Source organism: Colobus angolensis, unplaced genomic scaffold (genome assembly GCF_000951035.1).
Source record: "Colobus angolensis palliatus isolate OR3802 unplaced genomic scaffold, Cang.pa_1.0 Scaffold92, whole genome shotgun sequence".
NCBI classification, from domain to species: Eukaryota; Metazoa; Chordata; class Mammalia; order Primates; family Cercopithecidae; genus Colobus; species Colobus angolensis.
Window position 1 is genome coordinate 2,291,250 of NW_012123154.1, and position 10,032 is coordinate 2,301,281.

General features: G+C 35.3%; 1 protein-coding gene across 1 annotated transcript in view; it reads left to right on the forward strand.

The window, feature by feature from the left end:
• The window catches only part of LOC105504454 (ATP-binding cassette sub-family A member 3-like), a 76,803-nt gene that overhangs the window by 34,342 nt on the left and 32,429 nt on the right, over window positions 1–10,032 (forward strand). Inside the window, exon 4 of the mRNA XM_011931901.1 lies at window positions 4,464–4,642. Coding sequence (XP_011787291.1) covers window positions 4,464–4,642 — 179 coding nt within the window. The remainder of the gene's footprint in view (window positions 1–4,463; window positions 4,643–10,032) is intronic.

The following is a 10,032-nucleotide window of genomic DNA, read 5'->3' on the forward strand; positions in this document are numbered from 1 at the left end:
GTTTCATTTCAATTTAAAAGATATCATTATAATATTTTACTATCAAGAATGATGCTTTCTATAGAAACCCTTTATCAGAATCGAGAAGTTTCTTTCTATTCTGTGTTTAGTTTATTTAATTATGAATACATGTTCAATCTTAACAGGTGTTTTTTACTGCTTCTATTGAACTTTTCTTCTTTGTTCTCTTGAATTACATATTTATTCCATTGAACTACATGGTGAATTATATAAGCTGAATTTGCAACGGTACATGATAACAAATCAAGTAATAAATTAGGTAAAGCAAGCATTATTGTGATATATTAAATGTTATATATTGTGGATTAAGTTCACTAATATTAATTAAGGATTCTTGTGTCTATGTCTATTAAAAAGATTAACCTAAAATTACTGGGAATTTTTAGTGAAATACTTACCAACCTTTGGTATAAAAATTAAACAGGATGGGCATGGTGGCTCATGCCTGTAATTCCAACACTTTGGGAGACCAAGGCAGGTGGATTACCTGAGGTCAGGAGTTTGAGTCCAGCCTGGCTAACATGGTGAAATCCTGTCTCTACTAAAAATACAAAAATTAGCTGGGCATGGTGTTGCACGCCTGTAATCCCAGCTACTTGGGAAGCTGAGGCACAACTATCGCTTGAACGTGGGAGGCAGAGGTTGCAGTGAGCCGAGATCATCCCACTGCACTCCAGCCTGGGCAACAGAGCGAGACTCCATCTCAAAAAAATAAATAAATAAACTTTATAAAATAAAAAATAAAGTAAGAAGTGCTTCCTATTTTTTATTTGCTCAAAAATTTTGTGTATCTACCAACATATCTTCTTAAATGTTTGGTGTTTTCCCTCTTAAATAGGGTGTAATTCATATGTGAAGTTAATTATGCATGGAGATTGTCCTTTGGGGAGGTTTTTAATTGTTCACATTTCTAAGTGAGAATTATTTGGGTATCTTATTAATAATCTGGGTGAGGAGTTGTTAGTTGAGTTTTTACAGGACCCATTTCACTCCATCTAAATTTTCCAGTTTATTGGAATACATTTATTCACGATACCTTATGGTCTTTTTAACATCTGTAGGATTAATAATGATGTCTCCATTTTCATTTCTGTCTAATTTTTGCCACTTGTGTTTTTTTAAACAGTCTTAAAAGAAGTTTATCAGTCTTCTTAGTCTTCAAAAAATAAGTTTTCAACTTTGTTGATTTTTTATTGCATTTTTAAAAATTTATTTTCTACATTATTTTTTTCTTCTACATTCTAAATTTGGGGGATTAATTCTCTAACATCACAAGATGAGCCCTTAGATTGTTTATTGTCACTCTGCATTCTTTTTGTGACTAGAATGTATCTCAGTGTGGTTGGAGGGATTGGCATTTTTTCTACTTAGATGCTCTAAGCTTCTAACATCTGTGATTTGATGTCTCATTACTTTTGGAAGATTGTCATTCTTGGGAAGACAAAATTTCTGGGAAAAGTCAGTACAATTTGGAAGATAGAATTGTCCCTTGGAGACTTGAGACGCAGAAAGAAGAAAACATACAGCATAAGTTAAGGGTCCTGAAGAACCAAAAGGCTATCAGGAAATCAGAAAACTGTATCCACACTACCACCACCACCCCATCACACACTCCCCAGTAAAAACACATTTACATGTAAAGAAACTATATTTCACTCTACCAACAGAAATAGCTGTCATAAACCAGGCAACCATGTCATCTTCTCAAACCATTAACACCATTTCATAGAATTACTATTTTTGATGGTCCATGAGAATTCACAGTTCACACCAGAAAGAGGTAGGACACATACAAAGTATGAAAGGAGGACAAAAAGGAATAAAAACGGTGCACATGACAAAATAACCTTTAAAAAACACAAAGGCAACATACTTACGAATACACCTATGGTGGTGGCAGAAAATGTGTCAAAATGTTAGCAATGTTGATATTATACAGAGGGAACAGTGTTTATTTTATTACTATTATTTCGATTTCACTTTATGTTTGAGAATTTTAGAAATGATATAAGGAGAAAATGGGCTTCAGACAACTATATGAGAGTACGATACTGTTTTTAAAAAGCTCAAATTTAGAAATTAAAATATTGGTAGTGCATACATGTAAAGATCAACTTGTATGTAATTAACACAGGAAATCAGAACACAATTCATCATAGCAGTTACCTGTGGAGAATAGAAAAGTGAAGGATCACATAAGTATTCTGTTTACAATATTTGTAAACTTTTCATTTTGAGGCTTGGCTTATAGATGCCATTATGATATTATTGTGGCTCACGCCTGTAATCCTAGCACTTTAGGAGGCCGAGGTGGGCAGATTACTTGAGGTCAGGTGTTCGAGACCAGCCTGGCCAACGTGGTGAAACTCTGTCTCTACTAAAAATACAAAAATTAGCTGGGTGTGGTGGCATGCACCCAGCTATTCAAGAGGCTGAGACAGGAGAATCGCTTGAACCTGGAAGGCGGAGGTTGCAGTGAGCCAAGATCGTACTACTGGACTCCAGCCTGGGTGATAGAGTGAGACTCAGTCTCCAAAAAAAAATAAAAATTATATATATATATATATATGCATAAATATACCATATAGTCTTTGGTATGAGTCAAGTATTTTTAAAACATAATTCTGAAGTATGAGAAATGTAAAAGATGAAATAATAGTAGATATAATGGTCTACCCAGAAATCTGAAATAATCCCCTAATGAACTATTAGATTCTGTAATAATTAATGTGGTTGCTGAACTCAAAATAAATACAAACATAAAATTCAATTGCATTTCTATACATCAGTGACAAAGACTTATAAAATGTGATTCCGAAAAAGGGAGAGTTCAGTGGCCAAAACTAGAACAGTTTGAGCAACAAAATAAAGTAGTACTGGATTATAACCCAAAATATAACCAATAATACCTGTAAGTCTATTTTGATTTATTAAAGTAATTCTGATATTTATTTTGACATCTATTTAAATGATGTTCAAATATATCTATTCGAATCCAAATATATAATTTCTAGTATATAAAGGGGGAAGAAAGGAAAAACCTTATAGCAGAGAAAACTGAAAAACACCACCTCAATCAAGTGACCAAGAGCAACGTCAGCAGTAAATAATTCGCTTTGAGTGTATGGAGCTCTCCTTTTAGATGTGATAAAGATTGAACTTTACCTTTGCAGTATTCCTTCCAAAAACCCATAACCTCATTCTAATCATGAAAAAAACCTTGTATAGATCCCAACTGAGGGTCTCCCAGATCGTATTCTACAAAATACCTGACCCCCAGTACTCCTCAAAAATGTCAATACCATTAAAAATAAGAGAAATCCAAGAAACTATCACAGCCAAGAGGAACCTAAAAGACATGGCTATTAAATGTAATGTGGTATCTGGATTGGAGCATGGAACAGAAAAAGGACATTATATTTTAAAAACTAGGAAATCTGAATAAATTAGATATGTTATAATAATGTATTAATATTCATTAATTGTAACATGTATCTTACTAGATATGTTATTAGGGATACTGGGTACAGGATATATGGAGCTCTCTACTCTCTCTACAATTTTTCTGTAAATCTAAAACTATTCTAAGATACCCTTTTTTAAAACAAGGAGAGGAGAGTTTATAATTTTCTTATAACAAGATTTTTTTTTTTTTTTTTTTTTTTTTTTGAGATGGAGTCTTGCTTTGTCATCCAGTCTGGAGTGCAATGGCATGATCTCTGCTCACTGCAACCTCCGCCTCCTAGGTTCAAGTGATTCTCCTGCCTCAGCCTCCCAAGTAGCTGGGATTGCAGGTGCCAGCCACCACACCTGGCTAATTTTTGTGTTTTTAGTAGGGACGAGATTTCACTATGTTGTCCAGGCTGGTCTCAAAGCCCTGACCTCAGGTGATCCGCGTGCCTCGGCCTCCCAAAGTGTTGGTATTACACGCATGAGCCACTGTGCCAGGCTATCATTTTCTTATAACAGGAATTCTGTGCCTTTTATTCATGAACTTTCCAAGAAAGTTTTACAAGTGTCAGCTAATGGTCAGTTTTACATTGTTTAAAGGCGAGTGTGTCTTCTTTTCCAAGAGTATTTGTACTTTAAAGCTTTCTTCTAATTAGCAACTTAAGATTTCACATTTCTGAAAGGATTTGGGATATATTGCTCATAGCAAGCAATGATTATTAGACATATAAATAAATATATTAATATACATATGCTTACTTAATTACCATGCATTATGTTAATGAAGGCTGATCTTCAAAATTTATTGTTCAAATGGCATTTTTGTAGCAGGATAATTACTTCTCACACTAAATACCTTGTCTCAATTTAGTCTAATATTTGATTTTATCCTATATTTTTTCTTTGTTGTTTTCCGAGTTCTTGTTCATTCATAGTATCAATGTGGTGCACTAAGATTAGCTGTCTTGCATTTTCTTTTTTGCCAATTTCAGATACTGAGAAGAATATTTATTCTTTGGAAGAGCCTATGATTGGAAAGTATTTGATTGACATGAGTAGTGCAGGCTTTATTTTCCTTCTGTTGATTTTCTTTTGGGAGACTACTTCATGGAGACTAAGAACATTCCTCAATCAATGCATTTACTTTGGTATCTACAAGCGATACAGGAAAGTAAGTACTCAAGTGTGGAATAATTTAAGAACAACTCTAAGAGAATTGAAAATTAGGTCTGAGAAGTATGTATCTATATACTGTTACCTTAGCCAGCCTGGTGGCATGCTCCTGTGGTCCCAGCTACTCAGGAAGCTTGGAAGTTATTTGATGAAAGAAAAATCTGTGTCTACAAGAATGTATTTTCTTAACCTATATTGAGATAGAACCTACACTAAACTGCATTCTTTTTGTTGGTCATTTCAAAGGTCCAGATTTTGTCTTTATGAATTTTCTCTAATGCTGACTATTTTCTATTTCACTGATAATCTAATTCTTTTTCATGGCTGAAAAGTACTCTATTGTGTATAAGTACCAAATTTTGTTTATCCATTCATTCATTGATGGGTAGTTAGGTTACTTTTGAATCTTGGGTATTGTGAATAGCATGCCTGCTATGGGTCTGTCACATATGGCTTTTATTATGTTGAGGTACGTTCCTTCTATACTCATTTTTTAGGGTTTTTATCATGAATGGATGTTGAATTTTATCAAATGCTTTTTCAGCATCAACTGAAATGATTATATAGTTTTTGTCCTTCATTATGTTGATATGATGTACCACATTGATTGGTTTCTGTATCTTAAACCATCCTTGCATCCCTGGGAGAAATCCTACTTGGACATGATAAAATGATCTTTGTAATGTATTGTTGAATTCAATTTGCTAGTGTTTTGTTGAGAATTCTTGCCTCAATATTCATCAGGAATATTGGTCTATTGTCTTCTTTCTTTTTTTATGTATCTTTTTCTGATTTTTATTTCTGCCTTAATTTCATTGTTTACGCAAAGTCATTCAGGAGCAGATTATTTAATTTTCATTTAATTGTAAGGTTTTGAGCAATCTTCTTAGTATTGATATCTATTTTTATTGCACTGTGGTCCAAAAGTGTGGTTGGTATGATTTTGTGGGGGTTTTTTAATAATATGTTAAAGACTGTTTTATGGCTGATTGTGTGGTCAATTTTAGAGTATGTGCCATGCACAGATAAGAAGAATGTATGTTCTGTTTTTGGGTAGAGAGTTCTGTGAGTGTCATTTAGATTCATTTGGTAAATGTCGAGTTCGGGTCCTGAATATCTTTGTTAATTTTTTGCCTCCATGATTTGTCTAATACTGTCAGTGAGGTGTTGAAGTCTCCAACTATTATTGTGTGGTTATTTAAGCCTCTTTGTAGGTCTCCAAGAATTTGCTTTATGAATCTGGATGCTCCTGTGTTGGGTGCATACATATTTAGGATAGTTAGGTCTTCTTGTTGAATTGAACCCTTTGCCATTATGTAATGCCCTTCTTTGTCTTTTTTGATCTTTGTTGATTTAAAATCTGTTTTGTGTGAAATTAGAATAGCAACACTTCTTTTTTTCTGTTTTCCATTTGCTTAGCTTTTTCTCCATCTCTTTACTTTAAGCCTGTAAGTATCATTGCATGTGAGATGGATTTCTTGAGTATAGCATACAGTTGAGTCCTGATTCTTCATCCAACTTGCCACCCTGTGCCTTTTAATTGGGGTATTTAGCTTATTTATATTCAAGGTTAATATTGATATGTGCGAACGTGATCCTATCATCATGTCATTGGCTGGTTGTTATGTAGACTTGATTGTGGAGTTGCTTTATAGTGTCAAGGCTCTTTTACCTAAGTGTGTTTTTGTGATGGTCTTTCCTTTCCATATTTAGCACTCCCTTCACGACCTCCTGTGAGGCAGGTCTGGTGGCAATGAATTCCCTTAGCATTTGCTCGTCTCAAAAGGATCTTATTTCTCCTTTGCTTATGAAACTTGGGCTAGATATGAAATTGATGGTTGGAATTTCTTTTCTTTCCCAATGCTGAATATAGGCCCCCAATCTCTTCTGGCTTGTAGGGTTTCTGCTAAGAGATCCACTGTTAGCCTGATGGGGTTCTCTTTGTGGGTGATCTGTTCCTTCTCTCTAGCTGCCTTTAACATTTTTTCTTTCATTTTGACCTTGAGAAATCTGACGAATATATGTCTTGAGGATGGTTATCTTGTATAGTATCTCATAGGGGTTCTTTGCTTTTCCTGAATTTGAATGTTGATGTCTCTAGTGAGGTTTGGGAAATTTTCATGGATGATACCCTGAAATATATTTTCCAAGTTTCTTGCTTTCTCTCCCTGTTTCAGTGACAACAGTAAGTCATAGATTTTGTTTCATTACATAATTCCGCATTTCTCAGGTTTGGTTCATTCTTCTTTGTTGTTTCTTCTTTATTTTGTCTGACTCAGTTATTTCAGAAAACTGGTCTTTGAGGTGAGCTTCTTTCCTCAGCTTGCTTGATTCTGCTGTTAATCCTTGCAGTTGTATTATAGAATTCTTGAAGTGTGTGTTATAGAATTCTTGAAGTGAATTTTTCGGCACTATAAGATCAGCTTGATTCTTTCTTAAAATGGCCACTTCATCTTTCATCTCTTGTATTGTTTTATTATATTCCTTAGAGTCCTTGGATTGGGTTTTTACTTTCTCCTAAATTTTGATCATCTTTGTTCCTATCCATATTCTGATTTCTATTTCTGTCATTTCAGCCATTTCAGCCTGGGTATGAACCATCACTGCTGGGGAACTAGTGTGATTGTTCAGAGGTAAGAAAACACTCTGGCTTGTTGAGTTGCCAGAGTTCTTGCACTGGTTGTTTCTCATTTGTGTGGGCTTATGTTCCTTCAATATTTGAAATTGCTGTCCTTTGGATGGGTTGGTTTTTCTTTTAACCTATTTGATGACCTCAAGGGTTTGATTGTGGTATAAAGTGGGTTCAGTTGACTGCTTTGTTTCTGGAAGACTTTAGGGGGCTAAGTGTCAGCTCAGCACTCTTGGGCTGCATGCTCTGTCTCTGAGGAGCTGGTCCTGGGCCCACAGCTTTGTTCTCTGGCCCCTGGAAGTTAGGAATCTGCTGCACTGGAGGGGCTGAAGTGGTTCCAGTTCACTGGCCAGAACACTCCAAGGAGTGGCGTGGGCAACACAGCGGTACAGCAAGGTGCACACGCCTCAGCTGATTGGGGTACTGTCAGAAGCAAGGCTGCCGCATACCTGCTGAGCTTGCACAAGTTACAGTGGTGGTGTGGTAAGGGCGGGGTGCTGGCGGTGAGGGCAGGGATTGGGGGGTTCCAGTGTTGGTGCTCACACTCATGCTTGCAACAGTGATGGCGAGAGTGGGGCACTGGTGAGCATGGCGCTGTTGGCCTCCATGGTGGTTGTGCTCCCAAAGGCAGCATTGGCAGCGCAGGGTGGATGAGGCTGCCAACATCCTTGTGCGCATTTGTAGCAGCGGTGGGGTGGCACCAGGGCGTGGGGTTGCCAGTGTCTGCACGTTCATGCCGGTGGCGGTGTCAGCGTTGGGGGTGTTGAACATCTTTTGCATACCTCTTGGCCATTCGTATGTCTTGTTTCAAAAAATGTCTGTTCAGGTCTTTTGCCATTTTTAAATCAGATTATTTGTTTTCTTACTATTCTGTTGTTGTAATTGCTTATATATTTTGGATATTAATCCCTTATGAGATAAATGGTTTGCAGATATATTCTCCCAATCCATAGGCTGTCTCCTCACTCTATGGTTTATTTTACTCTGCTGAAACTTTTTAGTTTCATGCAATTTTATTTGTCTATTTTTGCTTTTGTTGCAAGTGCTTTGTGGATTATTTGAAAAAAACCTTTGCCAGAACAGTGTAAAGAAGCTCTTACCCTGTATTTTCCTCTAGGAATTTTACAGCTTCAGGCCTTAAGTTTAAGTCTCTAATCCACTTTGAGTTCATTTTTTTTATATTGAGTGAGATAAGGGTCCAACTTCATTCTTTTGCATGTGGATCTTCAAATTCCCAGTAGCATTTATTAAGGAAACTGTCTTCCTCGTTGTGTCTTTTGGGCACCTTTGCTGAATATATTTGACCTTAAATGACTGATTTTATCTCTGGGCTTTCTATTCTCTTCCGTTATTCTGTATGTCTGCTTTTGTACCAGTACTGCATTGCTTTGATTACTGTTACTTTGTGGTAGATTTTGAGATCAAGTTGTGTGATGCCTGGAGTTTTGTTCTTATGTGCTCAAGATTTATTTGGCTATTTGGAGGTATTTTTGGTTTTCATATGAATCTGAGAATTGTCTTTTCTATTTCTGTGGAAAGGGCCATTGGAATTTTGATAGGGATGGCACTGAATCTGCAGACTACTTTGGATGACATAAATATTTTAACAATATTAAATTTTCCAATCCATGAACACAGGATATCTTCCATTGATTTTGTCTTCTACAAAATATTTAGTCACTGTTTTATAGTTTTCGGTTTGCAGACCTTTCAGCTCTTTCAATAAATTTATTGCTAAGTATTATTATGCTATTGTGAATGAGATTATTTTTTGATTTTTTGATAGGTAGTTATTAGTGAATAGAAATATTGATTTTTGAATGTTGATTTTGTATCCCACAAATTTATTAAATTCATTTGTTCTAACATATTTTTGGTGAAATATTTAGGGTTTTCTATTTGTAGGGTCATGGCATCTGCAAACAGGGACAATTCAATTTATTCCTTTTCAATTTGGATAATTTTATTTCTTTTTCTTGCCTAATTGCTCTAACTATGACTTTCAGGACTATGCAGAATAAAAGTAGCAAGAATGGACATCGTTGCCTTATTCCTGATCTTAGAGAAAAAGCTCTCAATTTTTCTCCATTGAGTGTGATGTTTGATGTAGGTGTGTCATATATGGCCTTTATTGTGTTGAGGTACGTTCTTTTAATACCTAATGTGTTGAGAGTCATTTTATCATAAAGGATGTTAAATTTTGTCAAATGTTTTTTCTGTATTTATTCATATGAATCATATGTTTTTGTCCTTTCTTAGATTAATGTGGTATCACATTTATAGATTTCTGTTATGTTAAACCATCCTTGTATTCTTGGGATAAATGCCACTTGGTATGGTAAATGATCCCTTTGATGTGCTATTGAGTTTGATTGAGAACTCAATCACATTCCTAGTATTTTGTGAGAAATACTATTTGTGCTAGTATTTTGTTGAGAACTTTTGCATCTATGTTTTGTTGTGTTTCCACTTTCATTTATCTCAAGATTTAAACTTCCCTTTTAATTTGTTCTTTAACTCATTATTTGGAAGTATATTGTTTGATTTTTATGTATTTGTGAATTTTCCAAAATTACTCATGTTATTGATTGCTAGTCTGATATCATTGTGGTCAGAAAAGATACTTGGTATGATCTCAGTCTTTTTAAATGTGTTAAGACGTGTACTATAGCCTAACATATGAACTCTCCTGGAGAATGTTCCGGGCACACTAGAGAAGAATTTGTATTCTACTGGTATTGGATCAACTGTACTATATA